Source organism: Leptopilina heterotoma, unplaced genomic scaffold (genome assembly GCF_015476425.1).
Source record: "Leptopilina heterotoma isolate Lh14 unplaced genomic scaffold, ASM1547642v1 Lhet_278, whole genome shotgun sequence".
Taxonomy (NCBI): domain Eukaryota; kingdom Metazoa; phylum Arthropoda; class Insecta; order Hymenoptera; family Figitidae; genus Leptopilina; species Leptopilina heterotoma.
Genome location: NW_025110986.1, coordinates 3821912 through 3845569, shown reverse-complemented (window position 1 = coordinate 3845569; position 23658 = coordinate 3821912). Strand labels below are relative to the sequence as shown.

General features: G+C 25.3%; 1 protein-coding gene across 4 annotated transcripts in view; it reads right to left on the bottom strand.

The window, feature by feature from the left end:
* Positions 1-485: 485 nt before the first annotated feature.
* LOC122504074 (mucin-17-like) overlaps positions 486-23658 on the bottom strand; it is a 1014141-nt gene continuing 990968 nt past the window's right edge. For 2 of the 4 annotated variants that reach the window (XM_043614967.1, XM_043614968.1), the window contains exon 9: positions 17575-18402. In XM_043614967.1, coding sequence (XP_043470902.1) covers positions 18135-18402 — 268 coding nt within the window. In that variant the 3' untranslated portion in view covers positions 17575-18134. Of the gene's footprint in view, positions 656-17574; positions 18403-23658 lie in introns of those variants that run through there. The other 2 variants (XM_043614969.1, XM_043614972.1) reach the window with 2 other exon arrangements.

Here is a 23658-nt window from a genome sequence, read left to right as displayed (position 1 = left end):
CAAAAAATTTTGTAAATATTATACAACAAAATGTAAAATAAAACATTAAGATTTTGCTAAAATCATGATTTATTAAAAATTAACAACCTTTCTTCAAATTTTATATTACTCAGAAAATAAATAACACTTTTTCTATTTAAATATACATTTTACAATAATACATTATGATAATTATAATACTATCATTTAAACACATGTAAATAACTTTGAATCTCATCATTTCAATAGGAGCTTTTTTAAACGTTTTGAATATGATATTTTTCAAAAACTTGAAATTAATATTTTAAGGTTAAATGAATAGCAATTTAATATCTAATACACTTTTCAAGTTATTAGAGAAACGAGAGAAATAGTTTTAAAACTAATTTGAAAAACTTATAAATATTAATTAAAGTTAATTTTTTGCCGTTATGTTCCTCACCGGTTGAAGTTTTAATCGTTTTAAGGATTTTAATTAAATTATTTTTGGTTTTTTGACAAAGAAGTTCTTTTTAATAATTTTATTTATTAAATATACCTCGTACATAAAGTAGCCCCAGTTGACAGCAGTATTATTCAATGCATAGGGTGGTCAGCTCCGTGGCAGCCACACCAACCCCACATAACCTTGGAGTGCGGAATCCAAGGTATCTGTAAGCAGATTTCCCAAAAGTCCCTAAGCAAAAAAAAAAAAAAAAAAGCTTGGTAATAGCTAGAGCTTCTTGTTAGATTATAAGTTATAAATATATTTAAAAATATGTATCAGTAATTGTTTATGTGTAATTTGAAGTAATATTTAAACATCTCATAGCAATATTGAGACAATATTAAACTGAAATGTTTACTTTTAACTTTGCATTTGTAAAATTTGACATATAATTATCAGTAGAATTCTACTTATTGCTATTATCAGAATTGAGTTACTGATAATTAGTAGAAAGTTACTGATTCGATTAGTAAAATATAAGTTACTGATTAAATCTGTTGTATAAAAATATGACATAGTCAAATTTACTAATTTACCAGTTGAATTTAAAGATGATATTGGTTTTTCCTTGGCTACCAGCATATTTACAGCATATCCTTAGTTCCGAAGCTTATGAAAGTTAAAATAAATCTTTAAATGTCTTCAGTTTTTCAATGTTAGGCGCATAAGTTGACTTAACATTGCATGAATGTTTACAATTTTCTTTAATTTTTTAAGTTTTTCAAAACTTCTTAAAATTTTCTTTAAACTTCCTCCTTTAGAGATAAAATTCATTTAAATTAAAAAAAAATTTACTTCATGCAATGTTCAGTTAACTTTTGCGCCCAACATTGAAAAACTGCTGACATTAAAGATTTATTTAAAGTTTCATGAGCTTTGATTTAAGCTTTAGTTAATTAACTCAATTAAAATTTTCGTTACAATATATTTTTCAAGTTAAATTTTTAAAACCGTTTACGGATTCGTTAACTTCTGTTAAAATCATATTTTGTTGAATGAAACTGAAGTTTCCAACGTTTACGTCATCGAAATGAGATAAAATATAAAAACTTCAATTTTTCAATAACAATTTGACTTTCCCTCCCCAATTGGATTAAAAATCTATGTAGGGTGTAATGAAGAGAACAATTAAGTTCTTTTTATCAGAAATTATTTGCATCTTGATCTTTAAAAAAATTCTTTTCTCATTTTGCGTCAACGAAAATGTTACTGACTTCAGTTTTATTATTTTGAGGCATTTATAATGGAATAGTTAATATGACTTATGATGACAAGAATAACCTGAAGTATCATGCAACGCATCGTACCGAGAAAGCGTGGTTAAGTGGTTAGGTTATCGGTTTACGAATATTAGGGTCGTGCGTTCAACTCTCAACGTGTGGGGATTTTTTCTCTGTTAGTATATGAGGCAAAATTTCTCAAGTGTACCAATGTCAAAATTGCAAGTTGTTGTATCGGGCTAATATTTTCACAGTATTTAGTACTATGTATGAGTACTTCAACCACCAAGTATTATGAAATTTTATAACAAATTGTAGAGGGGGGAGGGGGTTGAAGATTTTGGATAAGTATGAACAGTGAGTTTTCTAAAAAATCGTAGCTTCTATATAATAAAGCAAAAAAAATTTTGACCTATATGTTTTTGGTAGGTTTTTTCACGCTCTTTCAAATGGTGAAAATTTTTTTAAAAAATTTTTAAAATTTAACCCTTTTTTTGAAAATTAAAAATTTTTTTGATTTTTTTTTTCAAGATGGACCCTTTTTTTACTTTTTTTTGTACCAAAAGAAAGCTTAAGATGTGTACTTTCAATAACTAAAACGAAAAAAATGACGTTTTTTTTTTGTTTTCGAATTATTAATTAATTAATTAATAAAAATTAATAAAAATTGAAATATTTTACAACAAAATAAAGTTAACACAATTCTGAAGTTACTACTGTGAAGCACTACAAAATCCGCATCCAACGAGTCCAATATGAAATATTTTGGATAAATTGACGTTTTATAAATAAATATTTATAAAAATTAATTAACAAATGAATATCATTTATAAAAATAAAGATAAAGTGTTAGTTTTTTTTTACACAAATGTTTATACAATTCTACTTTTAAAAAAATGTATTCCAGTTATTTGCAACAATTGTTTAAATAAAATATTCAACACCTTATGCGTGTGTTCCGCTATATAACTATCTTCCCGGCTTAATATTATTTGACATTTTCGAAAGAATATTTTTTTATTTTTTACATTTTTAATGTAAGAAAAGATGGTTTCTTTTTTACATTAATAATTTTTTATTATTTTAATATCAACAAGAAATTTTTACGTAACTCCTAATAAATTAATTACAAAATAATTTAATAACAATAAATAATATTAAAATAATAAAAAATTATTGATGTAAAAAAGAAATAATCTTTTCTTACATCAAAAATGTAAAAAATAAAAAAATATTCTATAAAAAATGTGAAATAATATTAAGCCGGGAAGATAGTTATGCAGCGCAACACACGCATAAGGTGATGAATATTTTATTTAAACAATTGTTGCAAATAACTGGAATACCTTTTTTTTAAAGTAGAATTGTATAAACATTTGTGTAAAAAAAAACTTACACTTTATCTTTATTTTTATAAATGATATTCATTTGTTAATTAATTTTTATAAATATTTATTTATAAAACGTCAATTTATCCAAAATATTTCATATTGGACTCGTTGGATGCGGATTTTGTAGTGCTTTACAGTAGTAACTTCAGAATTGCGTTAACTTTATTTTGTTGTAAAATATTTCAATTTTTATTAATTTTTATTAATTAATTAATTAATAATTCGAAAACAAAAAAAAAACGTCATTTTTTTTGTTTTAGTTATTGAAAGTACACATCTTAAGCTTTCTTTTGGTACAAAAAAAAAGAAAAAAAAAGGGTCCTTCTTGAAAAAAAAATCAAAAAAAATTTTAATTTTCAAAAAAAGGGTTAAATTTTGAAAATTTTTAAAAAAAATTTTCACCATTTGAAAGAGCGTGAAAAAACCTACCAAAAACATATAGGTCAAAATTTTTTTTGCTTTATTATATAGAAGCTACGATTTTTTAGAAAACTCACTGTTCATACTTATCCAAAATCTTCAACCCCCTCCCCCCTCTACAATTTGTTATAAAATTTCATAATACTTGGTGGTTGAAGTACTCATACATAGTACTAAATACTGTGAAAATATTAGCCCGATACAACAACTTGCAATTTTGACATTGGTACACTTGAGAAATTTTGCCCCATATAGAAATTAAGTATTATAAATTACATGATAACAAAAGTAGGTAAAAAAAAGATGAAATAATGAATCTCAATAATAATAAATAAGAATAAATAATTTTTTTTAATAGTTACTTAAACTGTTCCTTTTATTGGGCCTAACTAGATTCTCTAGGTAGAACCAGGCTAGAACAGCGTGACGTTTCAACCTAGGGCCTACAAGGATAAACAAGCTAGGACCAAGTTAATAAAGGGGAAATCTAGGTAGAACCAATAAAAAGCCATTAGAAAATTTCCACACGGGTAATGATGAGGAAAAGTGATATTTAACATTAAAAAAACAAAATTTTTTTCTTTTAAAACTGATCTTGAAATTGCACAGTTACGTGAAAATCACCCATATATCATTAAAAATGTGAAGCCGTGTTTCGACCGATTGGTGCATTGAAATTCAACTCTGACAACTCGATGCTGGCTTCGCGCGGCTGCGAATGAGAGAGAATGCAGGGACGAAATCAAGGAGGGAACGATAAACTTTCGAGTTGCTTTATATTACTCGTGAAACATCATTATTTATTATTCCCCAGCACAAATCCGTCCCTGTTTTTTCTCCCATTCGCAGCCACGCGATGCTAGAATCGAGTCGTCACAGTTAACCCTTAAACCGCACCCTGGGTGTGCGACACCCATATTCTTGCTTTTTACTCTAATATTTCGGTTAAATTCGTAAAAATTGAACATGTGTCGTTATTGGACGATACATTTTGTACTTAACTTTATGTTCCGTGAGGGATATTAGTCTCCCAAGTGTCTTTGTGTATTTGATAACTTTATGAAGTTGTCGGCGAAAAATTTCTGCTTGTTTGACACCCAGTTTTTGGTTTAAGGTAATTTCAGTAGTTTTAAAAAACTCTTTTTTAATTATTAAAATTAAATAAATCATTATGAAACCTATTTTCCTTCAAAATAGATGTACTGAGCTATATAAGATAATTTTTTCAAAAAATAATATCCTATTCCAGCTTGGAGAACACACTTAAAAGTCCCCGGGTGTCGCACACCCAGTGTGCGGTTTAAGGATGGATTCGGCAGTGTGCGGTTTAAGGGTTAAATTCCAATGCACCAATCGTCGAAACTCGGCTTCACATTTTTAATGATACATCGAAGAAGGATTAACTTTTTTTAATTTTCGAAGGCTTATTTTAAAGCTGAGATTCGAACGAAGATTTCTGTGTTTTTAGAAAAATTTTATCTTAACTACAACTCAAAAAATAGTTAACGAAATGACTTCAAAGACGGATTATTTTACGCAAAATGTAATCAGCTTTCTAACCGTATTTAAGTTTTTTTGTATCTTCTTTTATTTACGAGATATGATTGAAAAAGCGATGGCATGTTTTTTTATAGAGTCGCGTGTAATCGTCCTGATACTCGTGGACGGTAGTGTATATAATATATATGTCTGTATTAATATTGTAGAAAATAATCCATTTCATTATAGAAAATAATAAGATAATGAAGGTATAACTTCGCATGTTAATCATTTATTAACTTATCTTCACATACAATAATATTATGCGACAATCAAACATCATATAAACAAAATTTACAAAATAAAGTATAACTTTACAGCTAAGAGCTACTAATTGTAATAGATCACATAGCTTCATATTTTTTCTTGGGCCAGCAAAAAAATTCTTTTTCTTGCATCCCCAAGTCTGTGTTCTTTTTTATTCATTTCCGTTTTATTATGCTCTATCTCCTTATATATATTATATATATATTCGTATGTATATATATATAGATTTTATATATATATATATATATATCATGCCAGATATTAAATAATTGTAGCTTTGCTAATTTTTTTATCTATAATCGCGGAGCAGGGAGGCGAGGGAGTTTCATAATACAATATTATTTATACAACTAAATTTAGCTTAGGGTCAACCTTCTTCTTTTCTTTTTTCTTCATCATTTTGTTTTTATTCTGTAAATATAAAATTATCATCTCTTACTATCGTACCACCGATTGCGGATTCGTATTTTTATTATTATTATTATTATTATTTATATATATTGTAAATTGCGTGTATCTGCATATATATCTATTACGTGATTTTTTTTCTTTCTTTTTATTTCTTTACACAAAAAAAACGAAACATTCGTCACAACTTTATCTCATTTCTTATTTAATAAATCAATTTTCAATTTAACATTTTTCTTTCTCTTTTTATTTTACATTTTTTTGTCAATTTTCACAATCAAAAAATGTTTATTCTGCTTCTTTTAAAAATTCTAAATCTTGACTAAGTTTAATAGTTTATAAAAAATTCTTTTGACACAGAACATTGCTCCCGATTCTTTTTTTTAAAGGTTGAGGGGGGGATAATTATAAAATTTGATTTCGAGCAATTTAGTAAATTTTTTTACATTTGGTTCCACAAAGATTTTCTTTTTATTACAGTTTTCTAAAAGCTATCGAAAAAATATTCACAATTCTTTATTAAAATTAATTTTCATTTTTAATTCTTTGCTAAGTTCTTCCTTTTTTTGTTCCATTATTATTTTTATTTCTTGTTAATTTTCTATTTTACTCGTTTTATTCTTAAATTCTAACATTCTTTTAATTATCAGCTTTATTTTCCTTAATATTTTCATAATTTTTTTTATCACTTTGACTAATTTTGATTCAAATCCTTTGAATAGGATTTTTTTCTTTTGATTATTATATCCCTTTGGAAAAGTCTCGATAAAAATTCCATTAAATTCATTTTTTTCTTTACAATTCACAATAATTGGATATGTCGAAGTTAGAGATTTAAAATGCGATGAAAGAAAGCGTGATTTTAGTTTGTGAAATATGGAGGAATACAAATATTTTTATTGATATTAATAATTATTAATTGCTATTAATTATAAATTTTCTAGAATAAAAATAATTCACTAGAAAAAAATTAATAAATGTATTAAAGTTTTAATAATAATTAATAAAATATACAAAAAAGAAAAATTAATGAGAAGGTTGTGAACGAACGTCGAACGCCAATACAGGAAAAATATTTTGTTAGGTCGTAATTTTTTTGATTCATTTTGATATAGTACCGATGATGACTACTTGTTATCATAAGTTTTAGGGCCCATACACTGATTATCATCGTATTTACAACAATTTAAGAAATAATCTTTAAAAAACCCGTACGTCGAATTACAAATTACTTCCAGTCGAAAATCGGTGTTCTTTTTTTTCATTCAATTTTTTGTGAAGTTCGAAATGTTCATGTAAAATAAAAATTCGTTTTCTTTTTTAAAATATTTTCTCACTTTCCACAAAAAATTGTTTTATTTCTTTGTAAAAAATATTCTCTTAATGAGAATATTTAATAACAACTCATTTTTTAAAAAAATTTTTTTTCTAAAATTTAAGTTCTGCGATAAAACAAAATTGTAAATTTATTTCTTTATTTATTTACATAATGTGAATGTAAATATTGAAAAGAAAATACAAAATTAATTATCAAAATCTATTCAAAATATCTATTTATAATGAAATTAACTTTTCAGAAAAAAATTAATATTTTTAATAATAAAAATTGATTTTAAAAAGTAAAATTAATTTTTTATATTAAAATTTATTTTTAAGAGTGAAATTCTTACCTACTGAAAAAAATTTACTTAATGGTAAAATTGACTTTTAAGAGTAAAATTAATTTTTTTGAATAATAAATTCGTTTTTAAGAGTAAAATTAATTTTTTTGAATAATAAATTCGTTTTTAAGAGTAAAATTAATTTTCATTAATAATAAAATTTGATCAAAAAATAATAAAAACTTTGAAGAGTAAAATTAATTTTTTATAATAAAATTAATATTTAAGAGTGAAAACCACACTGAAAAAAAATTTATTTTATAGGGGAGAGTGGGTCAAACCGGCCATATTAACGGTTATTTGAATCTTGTGACTAAAGGAATCAACCGATTTCATTTTTCGATGGCTTGTTTGAAAGATCATTTAATTGCGCAACTTTTTCCCAGAGACACCTATACTTTATTTTTTATTGTTTAGTTGCTATGTTAACTTTAAAAAATATTGCAAAGTGGCTGGTTCTCCCCCTTCCCTGGGGTAAACCGGACACCTCCATGGGGCAAACCTTCTAGTTAGGTTCTTTATCTATAATATTGTATTTGTATAATCTACAATAACAACAAACATAAAGAATCATGTGAACAATTGTTGTAATAATGTAAATAATAATACAGGATTGAATTTTAATTAAATAAATAATTTTTTTCAATAACAAAACAAAAATGTTTGAAATTATCAGGGAAACAATATTAAAACGTCTAATTCTCATTGAAAGATAATTATTTTTTATTGAAAGTAAATATTTTAATGAAAAAAACATTCTAATTATTAATAATTTTCGTGAAACTCATCAAAGTTTTTGGTGGTAAATTTCCTTAAGAACAAGTTCGTAAAAATGTATAACGGAAATAAAAAAAAACTTTTGCTCTTAGCGTTGTACAAACAAAAGTAAAAAATGTCAAATTGAAAAAATAAGGTATACTACACATGGTTATTTCAAATTTCTAAACAACATTTTTGACAATTTCGCCATTTCGGAGACATTGACACCTGGCCGGTTTGCCCCACTCTCCCTTAATAAAATTGACTTTTAAAAATATAATTAGTCTTTTCTTATAATAAAATTCATATTGAAGTGTAAAATTAACTTTTTTTAATAATAATATTATTTTTTATGATTAAAATTAATTTTTTTGATAATAAACTTAATTTTGAAGAGTAAAATTAATTCATTTTAATAATAAAATTCATTTTTAGGGGTAAAATTAATTTTTTACAATAAAAATGAGTTTTAAGAGTGAAATTCACATTGAAAAAAATGTATTTAATAATAAAATTGACTTTTAACATTGAAATTTCCACTGAAATAAACATTTATTTGATTGAAATAATGAATTTTTATTGAAATATATGAAACAATAATTTCAGTATTTAAAGCAAATAAATCGTATTTTAATTAATAACCTCAGTTTTTGTAGCAAATACAATTTAATTGGTTTAATTTAAAATTACTTGACACAAATAATTATTTATTTGATAATAGAGATTACAAGTAATTGTTTACTTGAATCAAACAAATTCTTTTTCAATGCACTTTTAATTGTAAAATTGATTTTCAAAACTAAAATTTAGTTTTAAAGATAAAATTTAAAAAGAAATGTATAAAAGTGAAAAATGTAGGGGAGAGTGGTCAGAGTTGGACATAGTTTTGACTTTTCTCTATTGTTGGAAAGATCTAATTTGACCAAATGTTTCGGAGTTATAAGCAATTTTTAAAAAAAAAGTAGTCAGGGTTGAGCCACTGTAGAAAATCAATGAAATATGTAGGTAAATGATTAAGAATGACCTTCAAATGATAGTATGATACTTGGGAATGAGGAAAGGAACCATGAAATTAAAATAAAATCCCATATTGTGCATTTTTATATAACATTAGATATTTTATTCCTCACGAAAGTGAGTCCTACCTGCACGAAAAGTATGTCATTTCGGGCACTTAAGGCGGGCGCAAAGTAACTGATTCTCCCCCGAGGTCAGGGAAGCGGGCGCAAAAGTTCTTTTACGCCCGATGACGTCACACAAGCGGTCGCAAAAGTACTTTTACGCCCGCTTTTTCTCGTGCCCTCAATGCCATACTTTTTATGCAGTTCGGCCAAAAAATTATGTTCGCAACATTGTCGCAAAGGTGATTACAACTCAGGCGAAATTAAAGGACCTCGGCGACACTTCCGCTCCCCTCGAGCGCGAAATTGTGTCCCCTCGGTTTCTTAATCTCGCCATCGTCCAAATCACCTATTTTGCGCCCTTGATACGAAAATAACTATTTCCTGTCTTTCCAACGGAAATTAAGTTTTTGACACCTCTTTAAGTCAACAAATGAATTTCTGTTGCAAGTACGCTTTGTAATTGCAAAATTTCGGGTGGCTCAACCCTAACCACCCCTCATGGCTCAACGCTGACTCACGCGTCGTTTTGCGTATTATCACACAGAACACAAACACCAAATTACTTTACACATTTTTACATATCATCTTAATGAACAATTTTTGTAAACTTATTTTGTCTTTGGCATATTTCTTCTACATTTAGTTCTCTTCTTTTGACACCACAAAAAAGTTTTTGCTGAGCGCGCATAGCACTGACTCGCAAATACACAAGTATACGGTGGCTCAACCCTGACCACTGACCAACCCTGACTACTCCCCCCTAATTATAGTATACTACATTATAAGGGCAGAAGGTTCGAAATTCCTGCACTGCGCGAAATGATATGAAAATATGTTTAGAAAAATAAATATGTTTATATTAATATGTTATATATTAATATGTTAATATATAATATGTTAATACATATGTTTAAAATATGTTTCATATCATCGCGTAGTTTAGGGCTTTCGAATTTCTGCCCGTGTAATGTATACTATTTTTCTATATACGGTCGAAAGTACGCTGATTAATTTATTTTTTAAGAAAATTGCAATCGTGTTTCATTTGACAGCCGGCCATCTTTATTTACTCTTACTCCTCGCTTCAACGCCTCTAGCGGACATTTGATGCACGAGCGAAGTGAGTGCTTCTGGTCGGGGGCAGGCATGAAAAAAAATGTGAAAGATAAATTAATATTACTTATATTTTCAAAAGAATTTTTCTGTTGGTACAAAATTAATTTTATGTTTCTGAAATTCTAAACGTTCTAATGAACAAAATTTTATTATTTCTTCAAATTATTAAAATTTTATTATAACATTGTGGCACGTATTAAAAAAGAAATTACAAAATTATTAATTAGTTTACTTTAGCTTTTAATGTTTATTAAAATAATTTTTGAAAATAATTATATCAGCAAAAGATTTCGTTCATTTCAATATTCAGAGCTTGTGGATAATAAATTTATGTTATAAAGTTTTCTTGATAATTTTTTTTTCATTTTATATTACAATAACAATTACTCGTTAAATTGTCATGGAACGCGAAATTTTCTATTTACCGACAGTGGTGTTTTTACCGACAAAGAATTCTTTTACTCCCGTTGTAATACAGGGCGTGTGTGAAAATCAACCAAAGCACAAATGTTTGAGTTTCTGCTGCGAAATCGAAGAGGGAAGTACGTACTTTGGACGGAGGTATGAAGAAAAATTAATTATTTTATTATAAACTTAACTTAATTCATAAATTTTAATTTTTTTCCGAATATTTAATTTCAAAAATTTTCTTTTTCTAAACGTTTAATTAATAATATAATAACATTATTATTATAATATTAATTATAATATAATATTAACGGTGTTGCGCAATTTCAAACAGTGGTCGCCTTTTAAAAATAGCTGCTTGAACGCGTAATGTAATTTGAAAAGGATTTTTCTCCCAATTTAAACAGTTATTGCAAAATCGGAAAAAAATACCAGCTATCCTGAATTTTTTTCTTCCATTTGCGCACAAGAAATTAAAAATCCAATAATACACGACGTCAGGAAGTAAAATGAGAAAATTTGATGTGCCCATTAGGTGCTGCCCTCCAGCGGTAATTTTATGTACCGCGCATTTGTTTAAAACTTTTTTTCTATTTTACCTCCTGTCATTGTAAATGTAAGTAAATCTTTTACTTCTTGTGCGCAAATGCTAGATAAAATATTCAGGATATCTGGTATTTTTCCCGATTTTTCAATAACTGCACGGAAAAAAAAAGTTCACGAATCTCTCGTGAACTAGTATATCACTTTTGGATGGGACACAAAATTTCAAAATTTTCATTCACTTTTGATTACAAATGGCGAACGTCAACGAAAAACTGAAACAAAGTTAATGAATTTTTGATGAACTGTTAAGGAAGAGTAGTTCGTCAAAAGTAGAGGTACAAGTTCACGAAAAAATCGTGAACTCGCGAGTGTCAGTAGTATGCGCAGTTCGTAATGCGCATCAAATATGGCTGATCAAGCATTCATCATTCAGTCGGTGTCATCGGTGTTTACATTCGGGAAAATTCTTTGATGAAAGTTATTATTTAGAATCAGTGTTTTTTATTACTTAGCGAATATTTTTGTTTGCTAATTTCCTTTGTGAAACAAATAATTCATAAAATGAATTAAAAGTTACGATAAGGGACTTTTTCTACTTTGCACGGTCCTGAGTTTTACAGCAGACAAAGCAAATCGTTTCGTTTGTCGAAGGACAGTGTATCTAGATTTAGCCGTGGCGGTTAGTTGTTAGAAATATTATGTTATAGGGGATAGGTACTAGGTTCGAATCCCGTGAAGCGAATTACGAATTTTAATGGCGATAAAATTGTGTATTCTGTGTAGTTGGATGCGTAATAGGCGTCAAGTTATCAAATAAAGTGAAATACTATAAAAAAGTAGTGTCTGGAAATTATTTTTTCTTGTTTTTAGCATTTTTTAAAAGTTCACGAATTTTTCGTTAACTTTGACGAAAAGTTCGGAAACCGTACTATGTTTCTAGTGAAGGAGTTGATGAAATTTTGACGAACTGTGTTTGTTGATTTTCAAGAATTTTGTGTCCCATCCAAAAGTGATATACTAGTTCACGAGAGATTCGTGAACTTTTTTTTTCCGTGTGTCGGAATTGGGAGAAAAATCATTTTCAAATCAAGTATACGTTCAAACAGCTATTTTTAAAAGGCGATCACTGCGTAACACCATTATAATTATAAATATAAACAAAAAAATAATTTTCTAATGTAAAATCGATTTGAAATGTAAAAATGTAAACTCACAAATTTTATTTACATGAACGTTTTGAAACTTGAGGAATTTTTATTTCAGCGAATTACATTCGAACAGTATTTTTTTTATACTTTCATCTCGCTTATTGTCATTTAGTCTTCTCTGACATTTAAAAGAGTCACAAGAAAATAATCTCCAAATTCTTCTCAAACCCAATTCTCTCTTTATTTTTCATTGAGAAAAATTAAAATCTCAAAAATCATTGGGCAAAAAAGTCGAAAATTTCATGTACCTCTTTTTAAAATTAAAAAAAAAATTTTTTTCATTCTCATTTTAAATTAAAAATCTTCTACATATTTTGAAATCTTTTTGTTTTTATCTCTTTGTCGGCAAAAGAATAATTAAAACTAGATAAAATTTGTGTATTGTTATGCTATTTTGAACTATTTTTGCTCATGCAATCATTGTTTGTTTTTTAATATTTATTATTTTACTGCTATTATGGTAAAACATTGTAAAACTGTATGTGGTATAAAACTTACAGGGATTAAAAATCGAGATTTAGTGAAATGTTGACAGTATCTCTCTCCCTCTCTCGCTATTTTTTTTAATTACTCTTGCATTGCTTTGGTAAAATTGTAAAAATTATATTATTATGAAATGTTGATCTTGATTTACAATCTCGCAAATATATTTAGGATTGAACCTTTCTTTCAAGAAAATTTGTATAAAACTTTTTTACTGTTTACAAAACTATTCAAAGTGTTTGCATATTACCAAAATACTTTTTTTTTATTAAAAGTCACAGTCTTCTCGAATTCCACCCTTTTGAAGCTAACTACAAAAAAGAATTTCAAGAATTCTTTTCTTCTTTCATAATTCTTTTGTAAATTTCATCAGTTACTTTACTTTTGACATCGGATTTTTACAAGATTACCTTAGTGACGCTTTTGTTTTTAATTCTCAACAAAAAAATTTATAAAACTTGTATAATTCAAAGGACAAAAATTAATTTTCATTTAAATTTTTTCATTCATCTTTCTTTATGAAAAACAGCTTCTTGTCGTCAAAAATTGAGAAAAAAAATGCGTTCTTTTATTAGGAGACAATTTTCTGCTTCAGTGGACATTGTATTCTCGCAAAAACAATTTTTTTCTTGTTTTAATAATAGTTTTTCAATTCTTTTTTGAGTGAAAAAAAGTTATTATTGAAAATTTTTTACGTAAAAGTTACAAAAGAATGCAAGTTATTTTTGATCGTAAAAAACATTCGTTATTAAAAGTGTGTAATACAAATTTGTTTCCCTCTTTGTTGGAGAGCGCTCGTAATACTTAAAATAATAAAAAAAATGCGTACAAAGCTGTATTGAATTTTTTATTTTTATCTAGTAATATAAAGACATGTATAATATTGCGAATCTTTAGGATTTAAAATATCAAAATTTCCCCATTAAAATTGTTTTTATAAATGTTTCTTTTTGTACAATGGTCTCTTATAAAAAAACCTCATCTTTCGAAGTTAAGACAATAAAAATAAGTTTCAAATAAAATTTAAAACGGCGGAACAATTTTTTAATAATGTTCTGAATTTGTTGGTAAAATTTGAAAAGATTGAAACAAATTTTCGTTTAAACATTATTAAGAACAAATAAATTTTATTATTTTTTAAATAAATTTTTATTTTCTCAGAAATATTAAATATTAAAAATAAGAAAAACAATTTACTAAAATAATAATACAAAATTAAAAATTGAATTTAGGTTCATAAATAAGGAATTTTAAAAATAGTTTTTAAGACAAATAAAATTTAAAAAATATGTTTTCGGAAAATATTTCTCTGAATTCGAACAAATCGCAATTCTTCCACTATCTTAAATCGGTCATTTTGAATTTTTGAAATTCGATCTCAGTAATTCAAATAAATTTTATGACAATTTTTCATCTACTTTCATGTAGATCGTGATATAAATATTTAAAAATAAAACAATATCTTTCGTTTCGAAAATATTAAATAAAAAAATCTTCAATAAAATACATTTTTTATCCCACATGCACAAAAATGTCGCTTTCTGATAGCAGACGACAGGGAGGAAAGTCATTCATTTGTTCGACCGTATGAAAATGGTTGCCGTTTTCATACAAGTCGAACAAGTGAATGACCTCGACCTCCACTCGTGTCACAAAAATCACCGTAAATAAATGGCTGCCTTTATACCCTTGTTGCTTAATATACTATTCCTGTAGTAAAATTATTTTAGAATAAAATCACTTTACAATAATTTGCTTTATGAAATCGTTCCATATTAAAATCGATTCGGAATTTATATAAAATTGAATCTCGGAAAAATAATTTCTTCCGTTTTAAAAATTTGTCTATCGCTTATAAAAATGTAATTATAAAAATTAAAAATTTAAATACAGCTTTGAACACACAGAATAACAGAAAAGGATTTTTATACATTTTTTTTTGGTGCGATGCACTTTCATTTTTCATTTTTAAACTCTTGTTGTTGTAGCATAAATCACTTTTAAAAATCTGGTTTTTAACGTTTCTGATTAAAATTGCTATAATATTTACAATTACTATATAAATGACGCTAGTTGAAATCGTTTCTATATCAACGAAATAGCGTATTGTTGAATTTTACAATTATTTAAAAAATATATATACATACAACCCGTTACAGCTTTGATACTTGGCGAGAGGAATCATTTGCCATTTTATTTATTTACCTTTTGTTATAAATTACTATTTATTTCTTTTTTTTATTAAATTTTACAAAAATCTAGGAACTTAATTTTATTTGCATGCTGTTTTTGATAACTGTCATATATTTAATTATGAGTGTGAAAATTTATCTCTTAATTATTTTCTTTTTGATTGAGTAAAATTTGAAAATACCTGCAGACTCGTTTTATTTAATTTCCATTCGTTAAATAATAAATAAATTAAATTTATTTATTCTTTATTAAAATGAATTTCTTCATTCTTTATTATAATAAATTATTCATTCTTATTTTTCAATTTTGTTTTCCATAAAATTTTATTTGATACAATTTTCTCTTTTTATGAAAAAATTTTACTTTTTAGCCGTTTACTTTTCCTTTCGTAATTTTTCCTTTTCTTTATTTTAAACCTTTTCTCTAATTTTGTTTTAACGAATTTTTTTAATTCGTTCCATAGAATTTTAAAAATAATCCATCAAAAAAAATTATTTTAATAAATAATTCGAAATTCATTTCTTAAAATTAAATTTTTACATAATATTCAAGTATAATTAATACATTTATTTAATAATATTAATAAGTTAATTATAATAATAGTTAATAAATTTTATTCTTTATATTTTTTTATAAAATTAAAAATTGATAATTAATAATAACTTTAAATCTATACCATAGATAACATTTATTTTTATTAAAAAAAATTTTGATTTTTACGAATCTTTAAAAGCAGGTGGTTCAAATTTTGTGAATAATTTATTGATTGAATTTTTGACAAATTTCTTTTTGACAGTTAATATTATTTTTTCCCACCCAAGTTTTATTATTATTTATATGTATAAATCTATCTTACAATTAATGACAATGATACAACAATAAAAACCCCTCCCTCTCCCTACTCTAATCGAAATTAAATTCGTCGTCAAATGTTAATTTTTACATTTGAAAAGTTTTCTCGCAAATAATTCTTTGAAAAATAATTTCAAAATTATCCCGTTTTCGAAAAAATACATTTTTTTGTAAATAATTATTATTTAATTTACAATAGTTAAATAATAACTATTATGTGAAGAATAATAATTAAAATAATAATAATAAAAACTAATTACTATTCTTATTATATTTATTTTTATTTATTATAAACTTCTGAACGTTGAAATAAACGAAATTTACTTAAATTTTTATTGCAAGAAAATAATAAATAAAATAATTTCAATAATTTTGCCTCACTATAAAAAAATTAATTATAAAGCCTCTGAATGTAAAAACCTTGAATTTTGAATTTTTAATACATAATTTTACTGTAATCATTAATTTATGAAAATAGTTTTAATAAAAAATATTTCGTTCACTCGAACGTTCGAAACTTGTCGATAATTTCAATAATAAAAACTACAATTAAATAAATAATTATTATTATTTATTTGTTTCGTAACAAGGCATGAAACGAGCCATTTATTTATTATTAATCAATTGATAATAATAAATATATATGTAATATAAATAATAATAATTATAATTTCAAGACATTTTTTTATATTTCTTTTTGAATTTTCTAGCATATCAACAAATTACTTTATTAAATAATTATAATCGTAAAATTATAATGTATTGTTATTTTAATTGTTTAATTATTTCTATACAGTCAAACCTGTCGGAATGGAACTCTATTTAAAAAATTGTTTTGTCCAACAAAAATTATTTTCACTTATAGTTCCAAAATATTGTAAAAATATTACAAAATTATAAAACAATGTTTTAAGGATTTCTTACTGTAATAAAATTCAAAAAAATTCAGGTTCCACTGTATTTATTTTGTTTAATTTTCAAAGAATTTTAACCCTTCGTCACACACATAGGGAGGGATTCCCTCTACGGTTTCAGTATTTATTAAATAACTTTTGTTTTCCTCATTGCAAAATATAATCAGTTTCTATACCTTTCGACAATCTACTCCTCAACACATTTCTAAAAAAACATTTAGTTTAAACATAATTAATATTTAATTATGAAGCTTCAAAGCCAGAAAAAACTCGAAAAAGTGAGGTTATGTTAAATAAAAAAATCAAGTTTTCAAAACATTTTTTGTTCCACTGTTGGTTAATGACAAAATTATATTATGAATATAATTAAAATGAATTGTTTAATGATTTTTTTGCTTATTTGTTAATGTTACATTATTTTTACATGTCAAGTGGAATTCCTTCGAAGATGTGCATTCGTGTAATTAATTTTTATTTTTGAGACCGAACATTAATTTTATAATTTAGAATAATTTACTACATATTTGTAAGTTTATGTTAAAACTAAATTTTTGTTGATTCCTTTGTTTATGTTGTAATTTTGCTTATTTTACAATGTGGTGAGGGATTCCCTCTAAACGTGTGTAAAGTCGTAATTTTTTCCCATGTGTGTGACGGAGGGTTAAAAGTAAGAAAACACGCGAGTTTTATAGTGACTTTTGCCGACGAGTTTAATTTATTAATTTCGTGAGTATTTTTTCCATTTTTTGTTAATATATTTTTTGTTGCGAAAAATGGAATTCTCTCCTTTACAATATTAGGCCTAATTATATACAAGATGTGTCAGAGTTCATAGTTACAAATAAAATATATGACGATGGCAAATGAATAAAGAAAAATAAAATATAATCGAAAAATGACGATGATAAAAGATGTGAATGACAAATTATGTTAATGGTGGAGAAAATAAAAAAATATTAACAATATCTATGTATCAGTTAATTATATATATATATAATATATATAATTAATATATATGTGACGCTCCACGAGAAAAGGGACCTTATTTACTCTTGTCATAAGGTCCTTTTTCTCGTGGATATATATATATATATATAAAAATTTATATCAGTCACGTCTTTGACGCGTCATCACCGGGTTACAATAATTTTTTTTAAGGTCACCGGTATTGTTTCTTTTCTGATTTTGTGGAGTTTTCTGCGGATTTCTTCGTTATTTTCTTTGCCGCGGCCTTGGACGAGGTTGTTATCAGAGGGCTGACTTTGGACCCTTTAGCACCTTGTCCATTGCTGCTGCTACTGTTGCTGCTATTCACAATTTTTATCTTTTCCTCTTGCTTCGAAATAGCCCGAGACTCGCTGGCCTTGTCCAATTCTGCCATTGCCTCTTGAATGGCGTTTTCCAATTGCATATTCAGTTTACGACTTCTATAACCATATGATAAGATGTCAATATTGCTTTCTTTTGGAAAATTTTCTTTATAGGGGTAATTCCAGATGAAATTTTCACTAAAAATTTTTTTTTTGTAGATCAATTTCTATCGAACTTTGTATGAAAAATAAGAAAACACGTATTTTTTGTTTTGTCTCAGGATGAAAATTATGGATGTTTTAAGTTCCACTTCACCAGAAGCCGAAGATTTTGGAAACACGTTTCTTTCTAATACAATAAAGGCTAAGAAAGAATGAAATTTCCACAATTTCCACAACTTCCACAATTTTCAATCAATAAAAAAATAAAAAAATACGTGTTTTCTTATTTTCCACACAGAATTCGAACAAAATTGTTTTAAAAAAAAAATTTTTTTAATGAAAGTTTTACCTGGAATGTCTCATGTAGAATCGCTACAATTTTATTTGAATTTCAAGAACTGATTTTTATTATTTCCTTAAAGTTCTGAACGGTCAATTGAACAAAATTTGTTTATTTCTTCTTCAAATTCATGATAAATAATAAATAAATAATATTGGATCCCGTATTAAAAAAGAATTGATGTCAACATTTTTAATTTATCCATTTTTATTTCAATGAGTATTGAAAATATTTATATACTAAAAAAATGTTTCGTTCACTTGAACGTTCAAATATTTATTTTTTTTTTTAAATAGAAATTAGAAAACAAAATTTTCTGCTAAAAAATAAATTTGAAAGAAATTTTTTTAATTCAAAATTCCATTGAAAAAATACAAATTTTCCTTATGAAGAAGCAAAATTAATTTGATTCAAATAAATGATTTTCTTGACTATTAATCAAACAAATATTTATTTGTATCATTTTTCACCCAATTTTCTCTCAATATATTGAATAAATTGAGCTGAAATTTTGCGAGGAAGTCTAAAATATAACGAAGAAAAGTAGTGATGTGCAAACGTTTAAATATTTCTAAAATTAATTATTATAAAACACTTTGAAATCGATAAAAGAAAAAGTGAGGTTATATATTAGGAGTGACCGTCCCAAATAATAATTTTTAAAATGTTTTAAAATAATTAATTTTAAAAATATTAAAACTTTTCCACCTCATCACTAACCTTCCTCATCATATTCTAGACTTCTTCAGAAAAATTTAGTTCAATTTATTTAATATTTTAATGGAAAAGTGGAAGTCAAAATTAACTTTTTTTTTTAAAAAAAAATTCTTTTAAATTAAATTTAATGATAAAAATCAGTTCTGAAATATTCAAGAAATACATTATATAAATATGTATATTAAAACACTGACAGAAAAAGACTGACAGTGAAAATTAATGTAAAAATAGAATGAAACATAGAGTTTGAGATTTAAAAAGTGAAAAATTCAAACTACGCCATGCAAAAATTGAATTAAATTATAGAAAAAAAGAATTATAAATAGCTCTGTAATTTTTCTACTCTACATTTTGAGATAGAACTTCACATTGAGAAAGAATATAAAAAAGATATTATACGTATGACATTAAATTGAATCTATAAATTAAAAAAAAAATTATTTATAAAATTATTTTTATAATAATTTTATAAATTATTATAACATATTATGTGATATTATATATATTATATAAGTGTCATCGCTTTCTAGTAAAAGAGACCTTATAAAACGACAAAAAAATCTTAAATAAATCAGAAACTTTCTAATACATAACCTATAATTGTTTGTCGTCCTTTTCACAGGAAACCGTCACATGCATCAATTATAATAAAATAATATTATAAAACTATAATAATTGGCTGTTGGTTTGCTAATGAATAATAAGCTCTGCCAATTTTAAATCTTCCACTCTTAAATTGGTTTTTTTTATTAAAAAAAATTGTTTAAGTATTGTACTTTTTTATTTATTTATTTTAAATTATGTCAACTCAGTAGGACTCAATTAATATAACTTCATCGACTTATTTTATTAAAATTCTACTACATATTTCGATAGGGAATTTTATCCAAAGAAGTGGAAAAATATTAAATTTCTAGAAATGCTACAAAAATATTCTTGCTTTTGGTGAACTTTGAAAATGTTGAAGAACTGTCCTTGAATCATTTTTCACTTTAAAAACTCAAAAAAATAAAAAGTTACACTTTCAATTTTTTTAAGAAAATGAATTTTTTATTTAAATAATTGAATTTGTCAAAGAACTTTCTAAAAATTGTTTAAAATAATTGATTTAGAGAAAAATTTTATTTAAAAATTCTAAAAAACATTTAAATTTTGAAAGAATCACAATAAATTTTTTAGAAACAATAGAATTTAAAAATCCTACAATTTAGTTTTTAGAAAAATTTGAATTGAAATTTTTTTTAAATTAATTGAATTTTTCAAAATATTAGGTATTAATTGAAAAACTTTTGAATTATTTATTTATTTACTTATTTATTTAACAAGTATACGGGAAAATAGCCTTTTTCGTACATAGTACTCTTACAATCTAAATTTTGTAAAATTTAATCCAAAACAATTTAATTTTAAATTGTATTTTAATTTTCTTTTATAAAAGGTATATGGTGGATATCACGTCAAAAGTCCACCCAAAAAAAAATGTTGTCCAATTATTCCCAAATTTTTTTTATGATATGCCCTATAGGTTAGTAATTTGTCGGATAAATATTTTTGAATTGTATAAAAAATTGTCCGAGGGGGAGGGGGTAGAAGTTCTGAACTTTTGCGTGACACGCTCCACTTCGATTATTTCTTATAATTAGAAGAAAAATTTTTTAAAAAAATTAGGATATGGGTTTTTTAGATTTTTTCATGGGCTTTCGAATGGCACAGTCTATTTTCAAAATTTTTTTTATTTTGACACAAATTTTGAAAAAATAAAAATAAATTTTTACTTTTCGCATCTTTGGGTACATTTTTTCTTTTTCCTTTTATTTTTAAATGAAAGCTGAGCTTTTTTCTGATGAAATACTTGTTTTCCAAAAAACCGTTTTTTTTGTTTTCGAGAAATGAATTTTTGAATATAACGCATCACGTCGTCGCGCCGCAATTTAATTTATAAAACGTCCCATTGAACTATATTCTGCATTTTACAGGGTTGACACTGACATTAGAACAATATAATGCCTGCATTATAGTTTTTTTTTATTTTTTTAAATTAAAAAAAAAAATATTTAATTTTTTTAAATTTTTAACAAAATTTTCTTGCAATTTTATTTTTAATTTAATGCCTGTATTTTATTTTTTTGTTAGCTTTTTTTACTTTAGCTGTTCTCAACTTTGTCTCTGAATTTTTTGTTTTTGTGCCCTCACTTTTTGAATCTGTTGATGCTGGAAACTCCACATAATTTAAACCCAACGAAGTTATTTTAAAGAACAATTTTTCGTCATTTGTAGGAATATCCTGTCGAGTCAAAAGATTAGAAAAATAAGGACACTAAAACAAAAAGTACAGCGACAAAGTCGAAAACAACTAAAGTAAAACAGACAACAAAAAGAAAAATAAAATACCTGTTTTGAAAATGTAACGAAATCAGTATTTTGAAATATTTAAAAATCGGAGGAAATTTTTCAACATCAAAAAATAAAGAAAGGGAAGAAATAAAAATAAATAAAATGTAGGCATTAAATTAGAAATAAAAGTCTAAAAAAATTTTTAAAAAAATTTTGTTAAACATTTTAAAAAATTAAATTTTTTTTTAAATTTAAAAAAAATAAAAAAAACTATAATGCAGGCATTATATTATTCTAATGTCAGTCTCAACCCTGTAAAATGCCGAAAATAGTTCAATGTAACGTTTTATAAATTAAATTGCGGCGCGACGACGTGATGCGCTATATTCAAAAATTCATTTCTTGAAAAGAACGGTTTTTTGGAAAACAAGTATTTCATCAGAGAAAAGCTCAGCTTTTATTTAAAAATAAAAGGAAAAAGAAAAAATGGACCCAAAGATGCGAAAAGTGAAAATTTATTTTTTCAAAATTTGTGTCAAAATAAAAAAATTTTTGAAAATAGACTGTGCCCCCAAAAGCCCATGAAAAAATCTAAAAAACCCATATCCTAATCTTTATAAATAAGATCAGACTTTTGTCTGTACATTGCATAGAAATTGAAAATTCCTATTTAGTTTTTCTATTCAAGTAGTAAGAATTCCAAAAATGCCAATAAAAAAAATTATGTATGTATGTATGTATGTATGTATGTATGTATGTATGTATGTCTGTGTGTATGTATGTATGTCTGTCCGCGATATTTTGTCCGGGATAAACACAAAGACTATACTTGACCGATTAAAGCGAAACTTTATAGTCTCTTAGGTATTAGTCTAACTTAAATTTATAGCCATATCCGATTGAAAAATATTAAGCTGAACGAAAGTTATAGCTTTTTTCACAAAATTCAAAAAATCAAAAAAATGCAAATTTTTTAATTTTTTGTCAAATTGATGAGACATTTTCTGTAGCTACTTTTTAATATAAATACAACTAATTTTCACTATAAAAATGAAAAATAAATAATATGTTCGAGTTTTTAAGACAAAATCATATTTTTGATTTTCGACAAAATTTTTAATTAATTTTTTTTTTAATATTGTTTAATTTTTTATTAAGTTGGTAGTGATATCGGTTAATGTTTTTAAATTTTAAATTACATTCGTTACATTTATTTTATTAAAAAGTTTAGAGTCATGAATTTGATGTCGATTACAAATTTTCTAAAATCAATGAACGTGAGTTTGCAAAAAATTTCTATATTGATATTTTCAGATTTTAAGTTTGAAAATTTTATAGCATGTATTTTCATATTTCATTTAACGTAGAAAATAAAATATATGTATATGTTCAATAAAAAGGGTACAGTAAGAGCATCAATAAAACTGAAATTTAACTTCAGCGGGTACGGTAACATATAAAGTCCTTAAAACGCCATTAGGGCAAATTGGGATTTATGAATCAAAATTTTCTTATTTTTGAATTCTAGAAATGTTTTAAAAATCACTATAAAAATAAATAACAAATTCCTATTTATGAATTAAAATTTTGTTTCTCCAATTTTAGAAATGTTTGGGGTATGTTGTTGCTTTCCAAAATTCTATCTAGGCACTAAGCAAAAACGGGTAAAATGTAAAATCCCATGTGGAAATTTTCAATAGGGATATGGAAAAATTATACCTACTTGAAAAATAAAAAAAGATTTTACATGGGATTTTTTCTTAAATAAATATAGGCTTTTTGGGTTTATTTAAGTTATAGTTATCACTCAAAATCGTGTC